This window comes from Capricornis sumatraensis, chromosome 2, assembly GCF_032405125.1.
Source record: "Capricornis sumatraensis isolate serow.1 chromosome 2, serow.2, whole genome shotgun sequence".
NCBI lineage: Eukaryota > Metazoa > Chordata > Mammalia > Artiodactyla > Bovidae > Capricornis > Capricornis sumatraensis.
In genome coordinates, this window is record NC_091070.1 from 158,375,306 (window position 1) to 158,400,302 (window position 24,997).

General features: G+C 37.4%; 1 protein-coding gene across 1 annotated transcript in view; it reads left to right on the forward strand.

Annotated features, from left to right (window-relative positions):
- The window catches only part of COL24A1 (collagen type XXIV alpha 1 chain), a 378,135-nt gene that overhangs the window by 74,479 nt on the left and 278,659 nt on the right, over nucleotides 1-24,997 (forward strand). The window contains exons 7-9 of the mRNA XM_068961180.1: nucleotides 10,752-10,796; nucleotides 18,365-18,418; nucleotides 19,603-19,647. Of these exons, the coding sequence (XP_068817281.1) occupies nucleotides 10,752-10,796; nucleotides 18,365-18,418; nucleotides 19,603-19,647 (144 nt within the window). The remainder of the gene's footprint in view (nucleotides 1-10,751; nucleotides 10,797-18,364; nucleotides 18,419-19,602; nucleotides 19,648-24,997) is intronic.

Here is a 24,997-nt window from a genome sequence, read left to right on the forward strand (position 1 = left end):
GAACTGGACATGGAACAACAGACTGGTTCCAAATAGGAAAAGGTGTACATCAAGGCTGTATATTGTCACCCTGCTTATTTAACTTCTATGCAGAGTACATCATGAGAAGCGCTGGACTGGAAGAAACACAAGCTGGAATCAAGATTGCCGGGAGAAATATCAATCACCTCAGATATGCAGATGACACCACCCTTATGGGAGAAAGTGAAGAGGAACTAAAAAGCCTCTTGATGAAAGTGAAAGAGGAGAGTGAAAAAGTTGGCTTAAAGCTCAACATTCAGAAAACGAAGATCATGGCATCTGGTCCCATCACTTCATGGGAAATAGACGGGGAAACAGTGGAAACAGTGTCAGACTTTATTTTCTGGGGCTTCAAAATCACCACAGATGGTGACTGCAGCCATGAAATTAAAAGACGCTTACTCCTTGGAAGAAAAGTTATGACCAACCTAGATAGTATATTCAAAAGCAGAGACATTACTTTGCCGACTAAGGTCCCTCTAAGTCGAGGCTATGGTTTTTCCTGTGGTCATGTATGGATGTGAGAGTTGGACTGTGAAGACGGCTGAGCACCGAAGAATTGATGCTTTTGAACTGTGGTGTTGGAGAAGACTCTAGAGAGTCCCTTGGACTGCAAGGAGATCCAACCAATCCATTCTGAAGGAGATCAGCCCTGGGATTTCTTTGGAAGGAATGATGCTAAAGCTGAAACTCCAGTACTTTGGCCACCTCATGCGAAGAGTTGACTCATTGGAAAAGACTCTGATGCTGGGAGGGAATGGGGGCAGGAGGAGAAGGGGACGACCGAGGATGAGATGGCTGGATGGCATCATGGACTCGATGGACATGAGTCTGAGTGAACTCCGGGAGATGGTGATGAACAGGGAGGCCTGGCGTGCTGCGATTCATGGGGTCGCAAAGAGTCGGACACGACTGAGTGACTGAACTGAACTGAACTGAACTGAACAATCTCCCCAGTTACCTGGTTTCATTTTTCTATATAATTTTTTGCTTATTCTCAAAACTTCAGGAACATTATTGCCTTACCTCAAGTAGTATCAGGTTGGTGAAAAGGTAATTGCAGTTTCAGATCGTGAGTGTTATATCATTATAACTAGGCTCAAACACATCTTTATTAATCAAAATAAGAACCATTACAATCAACACATTTTTGCCAAAGAGAAATAAGTTTGTTTATTCCTGTAGAGTGAAAATCTGTCCTTCAAGATTTGACAAATTCTTGGAAAGCATTTGCTGCTTCCTGCTTTCTATGGAAGCCTTTTTCCGGCAAAAAGTAGTTGAGATTCTTGAAGAAGTGGTAGTCAGTTGGCAAGAAGTCGGGTGAATATGGTGGATGAGGCAAAACTTTATAGCCCAATTTATTCAACTTTGAAGCGCTGGCTGTGCGACATGTAGTGGGGTATTTTCTGGAGAATTGGGCCCTTTCTCTTGACCAATGCTGGCTGCAGGTGTTGCAACTTTTGTTGCATCTCATCAATTTGCTGAGCCTACTTCTCAGATAACATGGCTTCACTGGGATTCAGAAAGCTGTAGTGGATCAGACCAGCAGCAGACCACCAGTAACGAGGACCTCTTTGGGGGGGCAAATTTAGCTTTGGGAAGTGCTTCCGAACTTCTTCTCAGTCCAGCCACTGAGCTGGTTGTCACTGGTTGTCATATAAGAGCCACTTTTCATTGCATGTCACAGTCTGATCAAGAAAAATGGTTTGTTATTGCATAGAAGAAAAGATGACACTTCAAAATGATGATTTTTTTTTACTTGCAGTCAGCTCATGAAGCACCCATTTAGCTAGCTTTTTCACCTTTCCAATTTGCTTCAAATGCCAAAAGTCGGTAGAATGGTCAGCATTGAGGTCTTTGGCAATGTCTCATGTAGTTGTAAGAGGATCAGTTTTGATGATCCTCTCAGTTGGTCATTCTCAGTTTACGATGCTGACCACCACACTCCTCATCTTCAAGGTTCTCCTCTCCTTTGCAGAACTCCTTGAGCCACTGCACTGTACTGCAAGTTAGCAGTTCCTGGGTCAAATGCATTGCTGATGTTGTGAGCTGTCTCTGCTGCTTTAGGACCCATTTTGAATTCAAATAAGAAAATCACTTGAATTTGCTTTTTGTCTAACATGATTTCCCTAGTCTAAAATAAATGTATAAAAAAGCAAGTAATAAGTCATTAGCAGAAAAAGCAAGAAATGCACATTAAAATGACATATAACATAATCACATTAAAGAATGTATTCCATCATATCAAACTGCAAAGTTCAACAATGCAAAACTGCAATTACTTTTGTACCAACCTAATACATGGTTGTTGATTTTTTTAAAATCTTGTTATGATTTCTTGCTTAAGACTTCTTTTTCAATCAGCTATGGCTGGTTTATCACTATTTCTCATTTTTGCCGTAGGTTTCCCTGATTATTTTGGCCAAACATGGCTATAAACCTTTGTATTCCTCTTGGCATTGCTGACATGAGTCCTGTAGAGTGTGACAAATTATTAGATACTTGGACCTAGTCTGTAGAGGAATGCTATTATATTGTAGAAAATGAAATTTTAATAATGGCCTTCAGATAACAGTGCATTAGGAAATAAAAGGAAATTTATGTGTGATTTAGGGGTCCCTAAGTGCAAGGACTGTGTTTTATTCACTGTGGTATTTCAGCACAGTGAATGCCACTTAGCAGCCATGCTATTAGTGAATGAATGAATGCTGCTTGTAAGTTTTTTAATGGAGCATAGTTGCTTTACAATGTTGCATTGTTTGCTGCTGTACAGCAAAGTGAATCAGCCATATATGTGTGTGTGTGTGTATCTGTGTGTGTGTGTGTCTATGTGTGTGTGTTTATATATCCCCTCAGCAGAGCACTGAGTTTCCTGTGCTATTCTGTAGGTTCTCATTCGTTTTCTGTTTTGTAAACAGTAGTGTGTATATGTCAGTCCCAATCTCCCAATTCCCCCCTCCCTTTCCCACTTAGTGTCCACATGTTTGCTTTCTACAACTGTTTCTCTATTACTGCTTTGAAAATATGTTCATCTGCACCATTTTTCTAGATTCCATATGTGTATGTTAATGTATGATATTTGTTTTTCTGATTTTCCTGTGTGAAAGTCTCTGGGTCTGTCCACGTCTCTGCAAATATCACGGTTTCATTCTCTTTATGGCCGAGTAATATTCCATTGTATGTATGTGCCATGTCTTCTTTATTCACTCATTTGCCGATGCTGTTTATAAGTTTAAGTGACTGTTCCCTTTCACCTAGTTCTTGTGGTTGTCTTCTTCTTGAAAGAGTGCTTCTCAAGTCAGTAACCCTTCTTGCCTGTCTTATTTTCCCCTCAGTCCTCCAAACACCCTCCATCCCATTTAGGTAGAGTGAGTGGAACTAGTTAACCTGCTACTAATATCTCAGTGATGTTGCCTTTCACACGATCATGTATAAGGATAGCCCACCTTTGCCTCAGCTTGCAGAGACTAGACAGAAACAAAAGATAGATACAAGGAAGTTGCTTCAGACAAAAGGGTGTTTTTAAGATAAAGTTTGTCACTAGAATTCTGCAGTTGTTTCAATCACATCATTTTATCCTATAGTTCATTCAGGAAACCAGTATTAGGTAAACAAGATATAGTTCCTGTGTTCAAGTAGTTTACTGTTTAAAAAAGTAAGTAGATACTAAAGTAAATCACAAAGGTATATTAGTCTATAACAAGTACAGTGATGAAGATGTGAAAAAGTTTTTGTAGCAGTGATTGAAGGTTACCTAAACTTCTTAAGATTGTAGGTAGGGAAAGTGTTCAGAGAACACTCTGATGTTGCTCAGAGGCAACATCTGAGCTGCATCTTGAGGATAAACAGAAGTTATCATGATGATACCGTAGTTAGCAGACATGTATGCTATCTACACACAGGTGATGACATAAACCAAGGCTTGGAGGCAAGAAGCAGGTCCTTGTTTGGAGATTATAAAGCATTAGTCAGGGTGTGTCTGAAAATAAGGTGCATTCGGGGGTCAAATCATGAAGGAGCTTGGATACCATGGTAGAGCATTTATCATATGGTAGAGAGCTACTGAAGGGTTTTAAGAAGAGGAATGCCAGAGGCAAATCATTGAGTCACCAGAATTTCCTTGGTGTTTTTGTGGATTCTAGAGAGGAATGCTCCTACTTTTCTAAAACCTAAAGTTTAGGTAAGGAGGCTCAAGATAGGAAAACAGAGTTGATAATGCAGAAGTTGTCTTATACCATAGGGGGTACTTTCTCATATGTAGGAAAAATCTTTATTTTAGTGAATATAAGTCCTTCCTATTTAGTGGAGGAAAAAACTTAAAAAAAAAACCCAGTCATATATAAAGTTGACAACATAGAGATATCATTGAGATTCTTTCTCAATACATATATACAAGCATTCCTCACTTTGTGTGGTTCCGGTATACACAGCTTTCACTTGCCATGGTTTAATTAACACCAGTCTCCAACAACATGGTTCAAATTTCACTTACCACAATATATGAACTCTGATTAGCTGCATAAAGTATAAACTTTGCTACTGGCTCTTCAGCTTACAAGTCTCTGCATAAATAGGAGATATGCATCACGATCAGTGACCAGTCACATCACTTCACTCAGGATCTGTTGGTGATTGTACTGCGCACATCTGTTAGTTACTACATAGACAGCAGAGTGTGTCGCTATGTTGCTTCCTTCTCTCTGTGATGAACTCATGTGACATTTTACACAGATGGATTAAAAAAAAAAAAAAAAGCCTGGTAAAGAAGATGACAGTACAGTGAAATAAAGAAATAGTGATAACAGAAATTGAAATTAGAATTGAATATAGATGGAATTATAGAAGAAATAGCTGATCCTGGAACATTGTTGCCACTTGAGTTAACTAGATATGCAGAGAGAAGAACTTAGTAAAGGTGAATTTTTGACATAAGAGGAAAGGGTTGTGATGAATAGGACAGAGATGTCCAAGAGGAGCTTACAACGGCAAAAAAACAAGAAAGAAAAATCTTCATATAAGAAGAACTCTTGGACCTATTTCATGACACTGAAAGTGCAAAGGATGAAATGTTGGAAGCTGACCTATGCTTAGAAAGAAATGTGACAGTTTGCCAAACCATAGGATATATGTCTGCTCAGTATGGTTCTTTATACAAGAAAAGCACACTATTCAAACTACTCTTCATAAATTTTTGCTAAGAAATGAAACCTTGATTTTCCCTGTTTCTAATGTTTTAAATTACACTGTACTAAATTAATCTTAGTTGAACATTTTTTTCATTTCCCTATACAAGTGTAACTGACAGATTTTTAACACTGACAAAAATTTTCAAAGATCACAGACTTTTCCCCATTATTAATATTTCTTGCATGGTTTCAGCCTATATGCTCAGTTTTATAGATATCTAGTACCATGCAAGGCAAGGATGGTTCTGTATGTAAATGGCTCCACTATTTTCCTTGTGGATAAATATTTTATTTATTTGTCCAAAATTTAGTTACTTGGGGAAGTTCAGGTATACACTTGAAGTTTGTTTCCTTTCCATCCCTTAACATTTCTAATTTTGATTCAGTTGTATCTTTCTTTTTTGTCCTGTGTGGTCATATATTGATAACCTATTTGTTAGGATTCAAATTAGTGTTAAAAGAAGTATTAAAATTAAAATCTCTATATTAAAATTAGATTCTAAGCCCCACTTAATGGAGTTTTTAGCAAGGCAACTTTTCATCACAACAAAAGTCAAGACAACCCTATAACTCTTTACATTGAGTTTTTAAACTGTTTTAAACAATTTGTAAATTTTTCTATTGTTACTTAAGAAATGCTTTCATTTCAGTTTCAGTATATTTATCAGAGAAAAATCATATGTTGTTAGTTACTGGATCTTTTTTTGTTCTTCCTATATGGTTATAGGAAGAACAGTGACTCAAATATTTTCAAAAGACTACGATATAAACAAATTTTTAAAAATAAACTGTCCGGGTCTTAGCTAGGAGCTATGTCAAAATTTGAATTTAGGTATTTTTCCCCAGGAACATTATTTCCTTTATTGTTTAAAAAAATGTTACTGATTAGTATTTAGAAAACAAATGAGGCCTATAGTCACAAATTAAGGAATAGGGAGACTTATACAATAATGGTGCTAACTCCAGTATATTACAGTGGAATAATATTACATTGAAAAATAGCAAAAAAGATATTTTCTCCCACTTAGAACCTTTCATTTCAATATTAAGAGAATTGAAATATCATATTAAATAATACTTAGAATCTATTTTCCCCCAAATAACTTAAATTCCTCTTCGTCTTTACATCAATTCATTTATTCATCCAGATCTTTCCATCAATTAATTGACAAGCACTTACTATGTTCTAGACATTGAGTATACTGTATTAAAATAGTTCAAGAACTTAGGTTTAAACTCTTTAAGGGACTCATATACCATCTCTAACTCCACCCTCAAATCTAATTTATAATCATGTCTCACCTAGACGGTCGTAATAGTCTCCTACCTGATCCAGTCTCTTTCCCTTCCACTCATCCCAGAGTCCCCATCTTTGTTTCAGATCATATGCCCATGGGAACCTGAATCTGGTTTTCCTCTGATACATATATCAGTGTTACTTAAATCCTTCCTATGCCTCAAAACCTGAATTGCCTCTTATAAATGCCTTTGTTTTTCATTCAATGCAGGGTGAAAAGGAGAAAATGAATTTCTTAACAGATTCTAGTAATTGCAGAATCCTAGCAGGTTAAAGGAAATCTAGCAGTAGTTGAATTCAGTGCCGTCATCTCACAGATGAAGACTTTGAAACTCATGATGTAACTAGCTCGTGGCAAAACTGGGTCTAGGGTTCCATGTGCTTGGTCTTTTCATTATTAGTAGCAAATCAAACCAAACCAAACCAAAACATTTTGTGCTTTGCTTAGGCTCTTTTGATTGCAAAGAATGGAGACATAGGCTATCTCAAGGAAGAGAGAATTATTTCAGTCCTCTCTACAGCATTAAGGGAAACCGGAGACCCATGGAATCTAGACATATGTATTGTAATGTGACTTGGTCTCATGGAGACAGGTACTGATTCAAGGCAGCGCTGAGTATCTTAGCAGCATTAGTTTCTCTTTTGCTATACTTTTCTGTTAGTACTTCTGCTCCTCTCCTCTCTCTGCATCTGCCTTTTTGTGTTACCTGGTTTTCTCTCTGACAACTTTCTTTCTCAATATAGTTTCTTTTCACAATAATTTTTTTAAGTTGTACTTTGGCTTTCTTCTCTTTCTCTTATCTTTCCTTTGTCAGTCTTTCTAGCTTTAGCTAAGTACCTAAATGAGTCTTTCCTTCCTTCTATTCCCTCCTTCCTTCCTGTTGAACTTACTTTTAAAAAGATTTTAATTGGCCCAGCTTGACCCTGCTTATGAGAAAGTCTCCATTCCAAGTGTCTTTATAGGCTACTGGCCAGACTTGATATTGGCTTCCCTTAGATTGTGCCATCACCTGTGGCTGAGGTGGAGTAGGAGTGAGCTCATGAAGAAAAGATCATGACTGTTTGGGGATGCCCTCTTATTAAAGGCTGTTGATGACAAATAATCTCTTAGGAGGGAATTGTAGGTTTAGAGGATATTATGGTCAATGTGCCTAGTTCACTGTTATAAACTGCTTCAGGGAAAGTAAGCTAACAAATCAGCACCACTCTTTCACCGGGGCAGAGGAGGAAGAAACAGATAGTGGCCAAAGAAAGGGAAGCATATAGTTAGACTCAGCAGTACACAGAAATAAAAACAAGGAAGTAAATATTTAATACACGTTTTTTGTTTGTTTGTTTGTTTTTAAAGAAAAGGAGCTAGGCCCATGGTAGAGAATTTCTCTATCTATATGCCTCTCACGCCGGCTCCCCATTTGTCATCTTCCTGACAGTCTCCTAGGAACTACATCTTTCTAGAGCTGCTGCCTCATCCGGGGGAGTTGCAGCCACTATTTTAGTGCTGAGGACATTTCTTATTTCTCAGTATTAAAAAAGTGAAAAGGCTAGGTTTGTGGATGTTTTTTATCTATAGAATCTTTAACATTTGAACAGCTGAGAACAGTGTCCCTGTTTTGTATTTAGGCTGGTATTTTGCTGTCTTGATCGCATGTACACCCGTGGTGGATTCATGTCAATGTATGGCAAAACCAATACAGTACTGTAAAGTAAAATAAAGTAAAAATTAAAATTAAAAAAAAAGTATAAACTCAGAGTGAAACTGTGGGTGTATTAGAGGCCATTGGTAAATGTGTAACTTTAATAATTCCTTTTGTTGATTTGATGCTAAAGCTGAAACTCGAGTACTTTGGCCACCTCATGCGAAGAGTTGACTCATTGGAAAAGACTCTGATGCTGGGAGAGACTGGGGGCAGGAGGAGAAGGGGATGACCGGGGATGAGATGGCTGGATGGCATCACTGACTCGATGGATGTGAATCTGAGTGAACTCCGAGAGTTGGTGATAGACAGGGAGGCCTGTCGTGCTGCAATTCATGGGGTCACAAAGAGTCAGACATGACTGAGTGACTGAACGGAACTGAACTTTGTTGATTTGTCTTGGTTATCTACAGTTGAACATTTGATGAGAATGAGACTATCCTACATTTGAGTTTAAAACAAATATAGGCTTATAAAGTAAATAGAAGGGCAGGTTACTAAGCTCATGATGAATCTGTCAAACCAATATGATTCCACTTTACTACCTACATGGCTTTGGTCATATCATTTAATTTCTCAGAGAATTTTCTCATCTGTAAAATTGGAGAAGGAAATGGCAGTCCACTCCAGTATTCTTGCCTGGAGTATCCCATGGACAGAGGAGTCTGGCAGTTTACAGTCCATGGGGTCGCAAAGAGTTGGACTAAAAAGCCTCTTGATGACAGTGAAAGTGGAGAGTGAAAAAGCTGGCTTAAAGCTCAACATTCAGAAAATGAAGATCATGGCATCCAGTCCCATCACTTCATGGGAAATAGATGGGGAACAGTAGAAACAGTGTCAGACTTTATTTTTTGGGCTCCAAAATCACTGCAGATGGTGACTGCAGCCATGAAATTAAAAGACACTTACTCCTTGGAAGAAAAGTTATGACCAACCTAGATAGCATATTCAAAAGCAGAGACATTACTTTGCTGACTAAGGTCCGTCTAGTCAAGGCTATGGTTTTTCCTGTGGTCATGTATGGATGTGAGAGTTGGACTGTGAAGAAGGCTAAGCGCCAAAGAATTGATGCTTTTGAACTGTGGTGTTGGAGAAGACTCTTGAGAGTCCCTTGGACTGCAAGGAGATCCAACCAATCCATTCTGAAGGAGATCAGCCCTGGAATTTCTTTGGAAGGAATGTTGCTAAAGCTGAAACTCCAGTACTTTGGCCACCTCATGCGAAGAGTTGACTCATTGGAAAAGACTCTGATGCTGGGAGGGATTGGGGGCAGGAGGAGAAGGGGACGACAGAGGATGAGATGGCTGGATGGCTAAACTGAACTGAACTGAAGCGTCTTGGCATGGCATAAATGCGGAAGATACCTGCTTCATAGGATTGCTATAGAATTAGCCGCTTCCTTGGTTTTATTAGTTTTATTAGTTCAGTGAAGTTTCTTTGTGCCTTCCTTCCTTCTCCTCCTCTTTTTTCCCGTATTCTTTTTTGTGGCCACTTCTCTGATTTTTAACAGTCTAATCAGGAAAGAACAGAGCTCCCAGAGGACAGGCCATTTCCTCTGCACTCTGGTTTTTTCCTTCTGTGACTCCCTTGTTACTTATATGCTTACATTTACAGATAACACAAAAATTTTGCCTCCAACTTGCTTTCTTACATTTTCTGATCTTCACTCTGGTTCCCAAGAGTCTCTCTACTTAAACATTTACTTATGCTTTAAGTTTATCATCTCAGAAACTGCTTAAATCATTTCCTTATTTTTCAAATAGGCACTTCTTCTAATTTTCCCATTGTCTAACCAGAATATAATTTCCTTCTCTAATTCATGAATTCATGTTCATAAATCCTCAGTGATTAATCCTGAATGACTCTCTTCCCTCTGTTAGTCTATATCCTGAAACCCCAAAAGCATATCAGTTTGCTGTACGTTAATTTGAAGTTTCAGATATTTGTAAACTGATTTATTTCAGATTTTTGAAGTTTGCTTAGCATTCAGAGATTCTTTTAAAAAGGAATTTTCTTTTGTTCTTTTATATACAGCAAAATCGAGTAAATAGCAGGTTGATTTACTGACTGTTAATTAGAGCTGTATAAATATGCTGACTCTTTGTTCCTGTCTTTTTTTTTTTAACCTTCTTTCCTTTTGCTCATAGAATATCTTTCTAACATAAATATTGTTATCTCTTTTATATCTTTGAATGTTGATGATAGAGATTAAAATTTGACTTTGGTTCTTATTTGGAAAATCTTTTTTGTTACTAATGTCTTTTTTTTGTAAACGATGCTGTTTTTTTATTCAATACTATGTAACCATTTTAGTTGCCAACAACAAATCATTCAAATAGCACTCAAAATTGATTAAGAATAATTAATAAGAATTTATTATTTAATAAAATTAAATTTTTATTGAAAGGATAACATTTAATAAGAAATAGATTAGTAATAATTACATTTGCGTTAATGAGAAAACCGGAAGTTGGGGTGAATGACAACTGTGGCTAGTTATTGGACTCACATGGGTTTACTTTTCACAGCGTGTCTTCACCTTTACCGTTGCAGGGTCTCAAAGGGCATCCAGGACTCCCAGGACTCCAAGGGGAACAAGTAAGTATTCTTCCTCTGTCAGACTTGAATCTTCTCCAGTGAAAAAAATACACAGTGGGAAACTCCATTGAGAGATTATTTTTCCACACAACTCTTTCAGTTTTTCTTAATGCTTTTAAGGAAATGCTTTTTTTAATGCTTATTTTTTTCTTAATGCTTTCAATTTTCTTAATGTCTTTTTCCTGTCAATTTTTCTTAATTCTTTAACTCTTTTTAGTACAGGAAAAACTTCTGATTTATTAGCTACTAAATTTTGTTGGTTTTTTCGTATCTTAGACTTACTTTCAACTATCTGCCTAATATGCTTCAGAACGGCTGTTTTAAACTTTTGTTATTCATAAACTCTTGTGAGAATCTTATAAATGTTGTGAACCCTGTCCCCGGATTATCCATGCATATGCACACGTGCACACGCACACACTCTCTCTGATTTTCTTGTATGTTTCAGGGGCTTGCCTGTTCTCCAAAGTCTATTCACAGCTGTTAGTTCCCTACCATTGTGTGAAGGAATGCAAATAAGTTTGATAACAATCCAAATTCGAATGGCAGTATGCTATTTTTTGTTCATTCTATATATACGCACATATGTAAACGTCAAATAGTTTGGGAACTGTTTAGTTTTTGATCATGTTATTTCTTCTTTCTCCCACCAGAAAATAATATATCATATGTCACAGGAAAAAATAAAGTCAAATCTCTTGTTTTCAATACAATGTGTATTAGGCCAGAATGAATAAATCAGTGGACGTGAGTCTGAGTGAACTCCGGGAGCTGGTGATGGACAGGGAGGCCTGGGGTGCTGTGATTCATGGGGTCGCAAAGAGTGGACACGACTGAGCGACTGAAGTGTACTGAACTGACTTAAGGTGGCAAATCATTACTGGAGATTTAGCAAAGAGCCTCAGGAAGTCCTAAGAAGAGCTCCAGAAAGAAAAGTGATGGATTATCCCTGAGGGAAAGACAAAAAAATAAATAAAGCTTTGTTCATTCATGTTAGAGGAACAGTAAGCTCTGTTAGGGAGAAGGTGATGGCACCCCACTCCAGTACTCTTGCCTGGAAGATCCCATGGACGGAGGAGCCTGGTAGGCTGCGGTCCGTGGGGTCGCGAAGAGTCAGACACGACTGAGCGACTTCCCTTTTACTTTTTACTTTCATGCATTGGAGAAGGAAATGGCAACCCGCTCCAGTGTTCTTGCCTGGAGAATCCCAGGGACGGGGGAGCCTGGTGGGCTGCCGTCTATGGGGTCACACAGAGTTGGGCACAACTGAAGTGACTTAGCAGCAGCAGCAAGCTCTATTAGGCTTCCCTGGTGGTTCAGATGGTAAAGCGTCTGCTTGCAATGCAGGAGACTTGGGTTCGATCCCTGGGTGGGGAAGATACCCTGGAGAAGGAAATGGCAACCCACTCTAGTACTCTTGCCTGGAAAATTCCATGGACAGAGGAGCCTTGTAGGCTTCAGTCCATGGGATTGCAAGGAGTCAGATACGACTGAGCCACTTCACTTCATTTCTTCTAAATTCTATTAAGTCCCTGAGGCACAGTTTTTCAAGATTACTAATTACTGGACATGGCAAGAAAAGCGATATATGTATTTGTTGCAAGTACAATCTCAGTTTCTTCAGTACTTAGCAATCTCAAGTACAAGATCAAATGAGTGCTGAAAAGCATTTGAGCATATGTAGAAAAAAAAAAAAAACAACAGAAGGGCAAGAAGGAAAGAAAGATTAGATCCTGGGGAAGGAAAAAAATTCCTAGAATACTGCTTTGGCAGAAATGTGTGGATTCCAATGAAGAAAACCTGCCACATCACAAGTAAGTGAAAAAACTGACCGTTTGTCAATACTGACCAGTTTTCTCATAACTGCTCTATTATCTAGTTCCATTAGTATACATGTCCCTGTTCTGAGGGTGATATGCTTGTGAGAAGAGTCTAAAATCCGTTTTAAAGATGGAACACGTATTATTGGAATCAGTTCTATTTTATGTGATTCCAGAAGAAAAAAGACAAAATTGGTGATAACTGTGAGGAACAACTAAAATCATTTTGCATTTTAACTGTTGGAAACACTGTGAACATTAAGAGGAGCATGACTAATTTGCTAGGAGACATTGCCTTCTGGAAAATTTGTAAATACCTATTAACTGGCCAGAAACATTTAGGAAAGTAATTGTATCATCTGTATAAGCTCTAGTATTAAGAGCTGTCATTTACTGAGTCTTTATTAGTTGCCAAACTGTACTACTGTTAACTGGAACTTCAAGTAGTATAATTGTGTATTGAATATTTCCATATGTTAACTCATTTGATGCTCCACAACACTAAGAATTATTATAGTTACGCCAGCTTTTAAATATGTTTTCCCACATTGTTCTATTTTCTCTACATTATAATCCTGTGACCTAGTATTACCATTGTATTTTACTCATGAATAAATGAAGACATAGGGAGGACCCATGCTGACAGTGCTTGGACTCTCAGTGAAGTCTGACTCAGAGCGTTGGCTTTAATTCTTGAAGTGAGAAGTGGGATTGGGACAGGTTTACTATTCCTGATTTTTCCAGGAGTAGAGGTATAACCCTGTGTCTAAATTACTCCAATCTACAGATTAAAGTGAGCCATTATTTAAATGCAGAATGAGTGAATTACAGTATTTCTTTTGAGTCTTTTGAGCTCTGTGGTTGTCCAAGTGATTTTAGGGTGTGGTTGGCTTAGAGTATGTTTATGCCACATACGACTGCTGAAAGCTTACTTATTGACTTTATTTACTGTTGTTCCAGTAGAGCAGGATTTAGTCATCGAATAGAGTCCTTTTATGTATTTCTCTGTGCAGCTGGAATGTGTTATATCTCTACATGTTGTCTTAACACTCTCTATGACAATCTGTTAAAATCAGATTTCATTTATGTCTTAGATTGCTTTTTAATTGAGGTTGATTAACCTAATTCGGCTAGGAAACTAATGAAAGGGATAGTGGTTGCCATTAACCAGAACATACAGAATTTAAAAAGCGTTTTATCTTTATTTCACTCATTTCTATTGGCATATCCAAATATAAGGTTTTTGTGGATGTCTGGATATAGGCCTGTGTGTTTTAGAATTGGATGGGGAATTGAGGAAGCATTTGTAAATAGACTGAAGCAAATCTCGTAATTAGAGGGCTTTCCTTTGAGTACTACTATAAGTTATTTGCACTTCAAACCTCCACTAGGGAGGCAGCCTTGAATGGTGGTCTCTGGAGTTAGACTTGCTAATTTAAATTCTGGCTTTCTAAATAGCTGAGTGACTTTCCACTGGTGGCAAACACTTTGTGTCTTATTTTTTGCATCTGTAAAATAGGGATTATATCTACCTTATAGGGTTTGGGTAGATAAAATATGATAATACATATAAAATACTTGAAATTGTGCTTGGCATATCAGTGCTCAATAAACATTATAGGGATAAAATATATACTATGTATAATGTTAATAAGGTAATTTCTAGCACATAAATATAGTTTCTGAAATTTTAGGATATAATCTCTACATGTAGATGAGAATTTTCTGTAGTTCTCAGAAGATCGCTCTTTATTCACATTCTATTAAATTGTTCATTGTCATGTGTGTGTGTGTGTGTGCATATACACATGTGACAACTTTTGTCAGATCACCTGGTTTTACATTCAGGCTCTGCTACTTACTATGCCATCTCAGGCACACTTTCATAACTTCTCTGTATCTTTCTTACTTCAAATGTAGAATGAAGAACATAGTATCTATGAAGAACATAGTATCTATCATACTTTATATCACAGATACAGAGTAGCTGTAAATCACATTGCATGGCGATGTGATTAGCACATAAAAACGTGTTGAAGTGAAGTGAAAGTCACTCAGTCCTGTATGTCTCTTTGTGACCCCATGGACTATATAGTCCATGGAATTCTCCAGGTCAGAAGGAGTGAGTAGGCTTTCCCTTCTCCAGGGGATCTTCCCCACCCAGGAATCAAACCTAGGTCTGCTGGATTGCAATTGGATTCTTTACGAGATCAAACCCAGGTCTCCCACATTGCAGGTGGATTTTTTACCACCTAAGCCACAAGGGAAATCTAAGAATACTAGAGTGGGTAGCCTATTCCTTCTCGAGTAGATCCTCCTGACCTTGGAATTGAACCCGGGTCTCCTGCGTTGCAGGCAGATTCTTTACAAACTGAGCTGTGAGGGAAGCCCAATACACAGAAAAATGTTAAGTAAATAGTAATTGTTGAAGCAAGGAAAGGAAGGGGGAGAGAAAAGGGAGAAAACAAAACGAGAAATGTATTCTGAGAAAAGTGCAGAGAAGGACATATTAGGAGAATACAAGTCTAATAGAATGGAAGGGTGAAAACTTTGAACTGTGATCCTTTATTTGCCTCTTCCTTAGACTGTTTTTTCTCTAGATTTTTCAAATTTCAGGAATTTTATAGTGTTTCTATGGTTAAACTAGAGAAATTAGCACAATCTTCTGTATACTTCAGAGCAGAGGGGCAAAGGACTAGTGTCCTTTGTATTAGTATTATTATCTAATACAAACAAACAACAGGAAAATAATTTTTACAGAATAAAGAATCTATGAAAATTATCACTGCTATCATCATTTCAGTTCAGTTCACTTCAGTCAAAGAGTGTCTGACTCTTTGTGACCCCATGGACTGCAGCACACCAGGCTTCCCTGTCCATCACCAACTCCTGGTGCTTGCTCAAATTCATGTCCAAGTCAGTGATGCAATCCAAACAGCTCACCCTTCTCCTCCCGCCTTCAGTCTTTCCCAGCATCAGGGTCTTTTCAAATGAGTCAATTCTTCACATCAAGTGGCCAAAGTAGAGGGGTTTCAGCTTCAGCATCAGTCCTTCCAATGAATATTCAGGACTGATTTCTTTTAGGATTAACTGGTTGGATCTCCTTGCTGTCCAAGGGACTCTCGAGAGTCTTCTCCAACACCACAGATTAAAAGCTTCAATTCTTTGGTGCTCAGCTTTCTTTATAGTCCAACTCTCACATCCATACATGACTACTGGAAAAACCATAGCTTTGACTAGATGGACCTTTGCTGGCAAAGTCTCTGCTTTTTTAGTATGTTGTCTAGGTTGGTCATAGCTTTTCTTCCAAGGAGCAAGTGTCTTTTAATTTCATGGCTGCAGTCACCGTCTGCAGTGATTTTGGAGCCCAAGAAAATAAAGTCTGTAATTGTTCCCATTGTTTCCCGTCTATTTGCCATGAAGTGATGGGACCAAAGGCTATAATCTTAGTTTTCTGAATGTTGAATTTTAAGCCAACATTTTCACTTCTTCCTTTACTTTCAACAAGAGTCTTTTTAGTTTTTCTTTGCTTTCTCCCATAATGGTGGTGTCATCTGCCTATCTGAGGTCATTGATGTTTTTCCCGGCAGTCTTGTTTCCAGCTTGTGCTTCATCCAGCCTGGCATTTCACATGATGTACTCTGCATATGAGTTAAATAAACAGCATGGCAATATACAGCCTTTATGTACTCCTTTCCCAATTTGGAACCAGTCTCTTGTTCTATGTCTGGTTCTAACTGTTGCTTCTTGACCTGTATACAGATTTCTCAGGAGGCAGACCAGGTGGTCTGGTATTCTCATCTCTTTAAGAATTTTCCACAGTTTGTTGTGATCCACAGAGTCAAAGGTTTTGGCACAGTCAATAAAGCAGAAGTAGATGTTTTTCTGGAACTCTCTTGCTTTTTCAGTGATCCAATGGATGTTGGCAATTTGACCTCTGGTTTCTCTGCCTTTTCTAAATCCAGCTTGAACATCTAGAAGTTCACAGTTCACGTACTGTTGAAGCCTGGCTTGAGCATTACTTTGTTAGCGTATGAGATGTGTGCAATTGTGTGGTAGTTTGAACATACTTTGGTATTGCCTTTCTTAAATATTTTTTTGGCATTTCCTTACTTCACAAGTTATGTATTAGACCTAAATGAATAACCTAAATGAGTGAATGAATCATGTATCAGTGGGAGAAAGTAACAACATATGGAGATATTTCTTCTCACTTTTCCACAGGGTTCTGCAGCAAGTTCCCTTTCTTATGTGTTTGAGCCTCCATGTATCAGCCTTCCTTGAGTAAACTGGGTTTTAAATCAGGCACAGAAAGTTGTCAATTCAAAGTGAGTTTCCCATTCAAAGTTGCTGTGTGAATTTTTAGATATACCTATGTCATAATACAGGTATTTAACACTTGATATCCATCTACCTATGTTCTGAAACTTGTGCTCTGAGAGTTAAGGCGAGTTGCAGGATGGCTGAGACAAGGAGTTCAATCTGTAAAGATACTGGTTATTACACAATGTATCAACTCTTTCTCTAATGTAAATGCTTTTTAAAATTCATGTATCACTGAATTTTTTTATCCTATGTTTATCTGCATCTATCCTACATTTAATAATCAGTATCTCATTTAGGTCCCTAATCTAATAGTTGTATTCATTTTTATTTAGCAATTTATCTCATTTTCTTTTTTTTTTTCAATTTGAAAGCAGTCAATGTTACTTAACTGATGAGATTACAAAAATAATCATGGTAGATACCTCAGTTCATCCTTCTATTAAGCCTGTTAATATGGTCTTCCCTGTTGCCAGCATCTCCAGCTTCTACAAAATGCATGGCCCTTTTCTTCGTCTCACCTCACGGAGAAGACAGTTTGAAGGCCCATAAGAAGTTGCTTCTTTGAAATATTTCCCAACAGTGTAGATCTCATGAATCAGATGACCTTCATGCAGATAATGCTGTATTTGCCAAGAGACCAGCGATCAACATATTATCTGTCAGGACAATTTGCTGCTTGTTGATTTTGATCAATTAATTTACTGTCTTCAGGTTTGGGTACCCCCATGCAATGTATTCTTGCCTTGAGAATCCCATGGACAGAGGAGCCTGGCAAGCTACAGTCCATGGGGTTGCAAAAGTCGGACACAGCTTAGCAACTGAACCACATGCTATGTATGGTTCTGCCTTTCTCAGCATGTTAATTGAAACCTTGTTGAGCTTCAGGAGGTGCCATTGAACATCTGACAGAGGCAGAATTGCAAGGCCTTTCAAATCTTTGATACCTCTGTTCCTGATGACAAATGCCAATTTGGGTTCTGTGTGCACATAGAAGTTGCTGGCTTTTCTTCCCATCCTAGCCATTCGAATTTCAGTTCTATATATCTGCTTGTCTTCCTTGTGATAGGGCTTAGCTTTTTCATAGATGAACTTTTTGCCTTTTGAAGCATCTTTTAGGCAAATTATTTCTCAGCACTTGATCTCAAGCTCTGTGCAATTCTTTTGCTTTTTCTTAAGAATTTTTGGCATAGCAGAAACCTTTTATTCCTTCTCTTCTGCACCCTCCATGGTTTCAGCCAGGAAAGAGGCCAATTTCATTTTAAATAGATGACTTCAGACAGATAAGCAACATGCAGGACTCTTCATATTTTTATATAGGAAAAATATTCTTTCCAAACTTGGGTATTATGAATACACCAAGTTTGCTTTCTTGGGCTTCTTTGGACTTTGCTGTATTTTTTATTATTTTATTTTTCATTTTAGGGAATTCCAGGTTTCACTGGTAATATTGGTTCACGTGGTTACCCTGGCAGGCAGGTGAGGTAACTATATTTAAACTTTTCTTTTTATGTCTCTCTTGGTTAAGCATTGTATGTTCCAATTTCAAGACAATATTCAAATGATAATTGGTTTATTTTATTAAATAGTGAATTACTCATAGCAAAATAATTCCAAAAAATTCTAATACCAAAATTGTAAAACTTCTTCAAAAATTTTATTGCAGAAAAATTTTACTTAAAATCAGAGTGGGATTTTTAAATAAGTTTGATATGATATTCATTGGAACTTTTAAAATTAAAATGGCCCAGTAGGCTAATAAAATGTTAACAGTGTTGCCAGTAATTTTACAATATTACCACTGACTAAAATGAAGTAATGATATAAGTTAAACTCTCTTTGATATGCAACATTTTTAATAATGCAATTATGAACACTTGGGACACAGTTGCCAGTGCTACATATACCACTATCTGAATACTTTTTATCTAAATTGGATTCAAGTCTTGGTATACTGTTTCAAAAATTAATTTTAATAATTTCATATTTATTCCCCTCTAATTTCTAGCTTTCTCTAGCTATTTCATATAGGCTAATAAGAGAAAAAATTTTCTTTCTTAGGCTTTCATTAATTACTTACTCTTGAAATTAATTGTTCATTTAGAATACTAGAAAACTTTATTTATATAAAATATCTTTTTTATTCTCTAGAATTAGGGAATTGAAAATGCCAAAAGATAATCTACTGTTAATAAAATTCCATTTTTAAGCCTTTAAAGTATGTGGAGAGTATTACATGAGTCTTACCACCAAGTAAAGTTTTGTGTTTATCTGAAAAACTTATAAATACTTAGACGTATGGAAATTTATTTGAAGTTAAAAAATGTACTTATTTTTTTTAAGTAGGAATATATTTTAGATAAGTGAATTAGAAGTGTTCTAAAAGAGCAGGGTTTTCCAATGAAAAATAAATAATTGTGTCTGACAGTTGTGTTAATCTACTTTATTTAGAAATCTAAAATGTATTTGTGTATAGATTATATACAATGGCTTTTTTGGTTCTGAAATTCTAAAATCCCTAAAATGTATATGGTCTTTACTAAGTATACAGTTCTGAAATTTATACTTGTAAAAATGATACCTTTTATTTGCCCCTTTTTATTAATTATCAGCAACTCTTTAAAAAGTACTAGAGTATAATGGTGATGTCTTGTTTGCACTAGGGTTTAGCTGGACCAGATGGTAATCCAGGACCTAAAGGTGTACGAGTGAGTAAGCATTTTCATCATTTTGTTAAGTATGCTTAAATGTAGTAGAATGATGTATACAAAATACTTATTTTCACACTTCCACACTTCTATTACTTAAATGTGATGCACGTTTAGCCTGGAAAGAAGTATACTTATTTGATATATATCTTTATTGTTAAGGCCACAGAGAGCAATCTTACAGTGGTAGTTCTTGCTCATTCTTTGATAGCTCCTACATATATATTATTTATATTATTTTTCTATCCCCTTGCAAAATGGTATGTTATACCATTTCTGGTATGTTAGAAATACACTCTATAAGCATTTGTAGTATTTTTTATATGTGACTATATGTAGACTTAAGAAGTCATGATGAAAGAAATGTGAAGAGACAAAAAAAATTTCTATTCAAGGCTGAAGTAATAATACAAAAACTGTCTGGACTAAAGAAATAGCTGCAAGAAAGAAACTTACATGTTCAAGAACATCCTTTTGCACTTCTAACCATTAAAGGAGTTGTTAACCACTTTTAATCATAAACGGAGTAAAAAAAAAATTACTATGAAGTGTTATGTAGTGTGCCACAAATTAAAATCAGAGCTGATTCTAGGAAAAATTTATAAAACTAAAATTTTTCTTTTTAAATTCTCTATTTAATAGCCAGTTATTTTCCAGAATCTGTATCTTCTTTATATTACCTAAGATAACTTTTAGAAATAAGGAAAACAAAAAATACATAAACAGTATGTGCTATTGTTGTTATTTAGTTGCTAAGTCATGCTCAGCACTTTGCAAACCCATGAACTGCAGCACACTAGGCTGCCCTGTTCTTCAGTATCTCCCGGAGTTTGCTCAAACTCATGTCCATTGAATCAGTGATGCCATCTAGCCATCTCATCTGCTGTCGCCCCTGTCTCCTCTTGCCCTCAGCCTTTCTTAGCATCAAGGTCTTTTCCAAGGAGTAGAGTCTTCACATTAAGTGGCCAAATTCTTGCAGCTTCAACTTCAGCATCAGTCATTCCAATGAATATTCAGGACTGATTTCCTTTAGGATTGACTGGTTTGATCTCCTTGCTGTCCAAGGGACTCTCAAGAGTCTTCTCCAGCACCATAGTTTTAAAGCAGCAATTCTCTGTTGCTCTGCCTTCTTTATGGTGCAACTCTCACATCCATACATGACTACTGGAAATACCATAGCTTTGACTAGATGGACCTTTGTCAGCAAAGTGATATCTCTGCTTTTTAATACACTGTCTAGGTTGGTCATAGGTTTTCTTCAAAGGAGCAAATGTCTTTTGATTTTGTGGCTGTAGTCACCATTCACAGTGATTTTAGAACCCAAGAAAAGAAAATTTGTCACTGTTTTCCCCTTTTTCTCCATCTATTTGCTATGAAGTGATGGGACAATGATGCCATGATCTTCGTTTTTTGACCACTATGTTTTAAGCCAGCTTTTTACTCTCCTCTTTCCCCTTCATCAAGAGGCTCTTTAGTTCCTCTTTGTTCTCTGCCATGAAATTAGTATCGTCTGCATATCTGAGGTTGTTGATATTTCTCCCAGTAATCTTGTTTCCAGCTTGTGATTCATCCAGCCCGACATTTCACATGATGTACTCTTTGTAGAAGTAAATAAGCAGGGTGACAACATACAGCCTTGATGTACTCCTTTCCTAATTTTGAACCACTCCACCGTTCCATGTCTGGTTCTAAATGTTGCATCTTGTCCTGCATACAGCTTCTCAGGAGAGAGATAAGGTAGTCTGGTGTTCTTGTCTCTTTAAGAATTTTCCATAGTTTGTTGTGATCCACACAGTCAGAGACTTTAGTATAGTCTATGAAGCAGAAGTAGATGTTTTTCTGAAATTCCCTTGCTTTTTCTATGATCCAGCTGATGTTGACGATTTGATCTCTGGTTCCTCTGACTTTTTTAAATAAACCTTGAACATCTGGAAGTTCATGATTCACATACTACATAAGCCTAGCTGAAGAATTTTGAGCATTACTTTGCTAGCATGTGAAATGAGTGCAATTGTACAGTAGTTTGAACATTTTTTGACATTGCCTTCCTTTGGAATTGGAATGAAAATTGACCTTTTCCAGTCCTGTGGCCACTGCTGAGTTTTCCAAATCTGTTGGCATACTGAGTGAAGCACTTTATCAGCATCATTTTTTAGAATTTGAAACAGTTCACTTGGAATTCCATCACCTCCACTAGCTTTATTCGTAGTGATGTTTCCTAGGGCCACTTGACTTCACATTCCAGACTATCTGGCTCTAGGTGAGTGACCACACCATTTTGTGGTTATCTGGGTCATTGCTGTTGCTGCTGCTAAGTCACTTCAGTTGTGTCTGACTCTGTGCAACCCCATAGATGGCAGCCCACCAGGCTCCTCCGTCCCTGGGATTCTCCAGGCAAGAAAACTGGAGTGGGTTGCCATTTCCTTCTCCAATGCATGCATGAATGCTAAGTCGCTTCAGTCATGTCCGACTCTATGCGACGCTATGGACAGCAGCCCACCAGGCTCCTCTGTCCACAGGATTCCCCAGGCAAGAATACTGGAGTGGGTGCCATTTCCTGCTCCATCTGGGTCATTAAGATCTTTTTTTATATAGTTCTTCTGTGTATTCCTGCCACCTCTACTTAATCTCTCTTTGGTCCTTGCTGTTTCTGTCCTTTATTGTGCCCATCTTTGCATAAAGTATTCCCTTGGTATCTACACTTTTCTTGAAGAGATCTCTAGTCTTTCCCATTCTATTGTTTTCTTCTATTTCTTTGCATTGTTCACTTAAGCCTTTCTTATCTTTTCTTGCTGTTTTCTGGAACTCTTCGTTCAGTTGGGTATATCTTTCCCTTTCTGCTTTGCCTTTTTCTTCTCTTCTTTTCTCAGCTGTTTGTAACGCCTCCTCAGACAACCATTTTGCCTTTTGCATTTCTTTTTCTTGGGGATGGTTTTGATCATCCTGAACAATGTTACAGACCTCTATCCATAGTTCTTCTGGCACTCCATCTACTAGACCTAATCCCTTGAATCTGTTTGTCACCTCCACTGTATATTCATACGGGGTTTGATTTAGGTCATACCTGAATGGTCTAGTGGTTTTCCCTACTTTCTTCAATTTAAGTCTGTATTTGCAATAAGGAGCTCATGATCTGAGCCACAGTCATTCCCAGGTTTTGTTTTTGCTGACTGTGTCTAGTTTCTCCATATTCAGCTGCAAAGAATATAGTCAATCTGATTTCAGTATTCACCGTCTGATGACATCTATGTATAGAGTTGTCTCTTGTATTGTTGGAAGACAGTGTTTGCTATGACCAGTGTGTTCTCCTGTCAAAACTCTGTTAGCCTTTGCCCTGCTTCATTTTGTACTCTAAGGCCAAGCTTGCCTGTTATTCCATGTGTCTCTTGGCTTCCTACGTTCGTATTCCAGTCCCCTGTGATGAAAAGGATATCATTTTTTGTTGGTAGTTCTAGAAGGTGTTGTAGGTCTTCACAGAACCATTCTACTTCAACTTCTTTGGCATTAGTGGTTGGGGCATAGACTTGGATTACTGTGATGTTGAATGGTTTGCCTTGGATATGAACAGAGATCATTCTGTCGTTTTTGAGACTGCACCCAAGTACTGCATTTCAGACTCTCTTTTTGACAGCGAGGGCGTCTCCATTTCTTATAAGGTATTCTTACGCACAGTAGAAGATGTTATGATCGTTTGAATTAAATTCGCTCATTCTCGTCTATTTAAGTTCACTGATTCCTAGAATGTCAATGTTCACTCTTGTCATCTCCTACTTGACCACATCCAAGTTACCTTGATTTATGGGCCTAACATTCCAGGTTCCTATGCAGTATTGTTCTTTACAGCATTGGACTTTACTTTAACCACTAGACATATCCACAGCTGAGCCACATTTCTGCTTTTGCCCAGCCTCTTCATTCTTTCTGGAGCTATTTCTCTGCTTTTCCCCAGTTGCCTGTTGGACACCTATCAACCTGGGGGGCTCATCTTCTGGTGTCATATATTTTTGCCTTTTCATTGTGTTCATGGGGTTCTTAAGGCAAGAATACTGAATTGGTTTGCCATTCACTTCTCCAGTGGAGCACGTTTTGTCAGGCCCTGACTAGGAGGTACGTGCCCATCAGTAGCTCCGTGTAGCCAGAAACCATGTGTTTTAATGTATGTGCTATAATGATGCCTTCATTTTTTAAAAATTCTTAAACATTTTCAAATATTTCACGTGTATTTTCTTCTTTAATTTTGCTATCAATCCTGTGAAGTAGGAGAACACATATATTGTCTCCATTTTACAGATGATAAAACAGTAAGCTGTGGAACTGGCATGATTTGATCTAGTCCTGGCAGAACTCAAGCCAACATCTTCTCACCTTTAGCTCTGTACTCTTCCACTATCCTGTGCTGTCTCTACCCTTGCACTAAGTGAAAATATGTATGGAAAATGTATGTATGAAAACATGTATGGAAAAGTGATGTATATTTTATTAAAGCTGCACTGAAAGCACATACCTACTTGGATTTGGAAAGCAAGGAGAGATTACTGGATAAGAACACGGGCTTTGGCGTTAGACAAGACTGCTTCCCTCCCACCACGAACCCCTCGTTTACTGGCTTTGTGACTTTCAATGCCGTTAATCTCTTCTGTGTCTCATTTTGCTTAACTTAGTAAAAGGTGAAAATGAAACTTACCTTTAGGTGCTTATGAGAACTGCCTGAGCTTAATATTCTTAAAGCACAGTGCCTACCACATGGCATGCACTTTCTCTGCAGATTTGATCATTATTCTGGAATTTGGGAGTTACTTGTGTGTGTGAGCTAAAGTTGTAGACCTGTTATTTGGCGCTGTGCAGTTTTCTTTTACTACATTTTCTCATCTTGCGTCTGTGATTCCTTTAACTTTTCTAAGTTCGCCTTTGTGTCATTTTTGTATATTATCTATCCTTTTGTTCCTTTCTTCCCCATTTGTGTTGAAAATTACTCTGTAGGGTATAACTCTTTTTAAGTTTTTTTATGTTTTGATGGCAACTTCATGAAAGCATTAAAAAAAAAAGTAATCCTTTTCTGACTAATAGAATTGATTTAATCCTTTCATTTTCCTTTGCAATTGAGGGAAGAGTCAGCAGAGCCATTTCTCTAGGTTTCATGTTCACTAAGAGTCCAAATGTAAACTTTGATATTATTAATAACTACAAATGTTCAAAAAACAAAATTTGTTCAAAACAAATTTACACTGACAGGATTATATTTTTTATTTAATTTGTGCCCTATTACTGGATAATATCACATGCTATATATTGTAAATTAATGTTTTTATAAATCATGTGATAATTATCTTTTGAGTGTCCCTATTGTTTG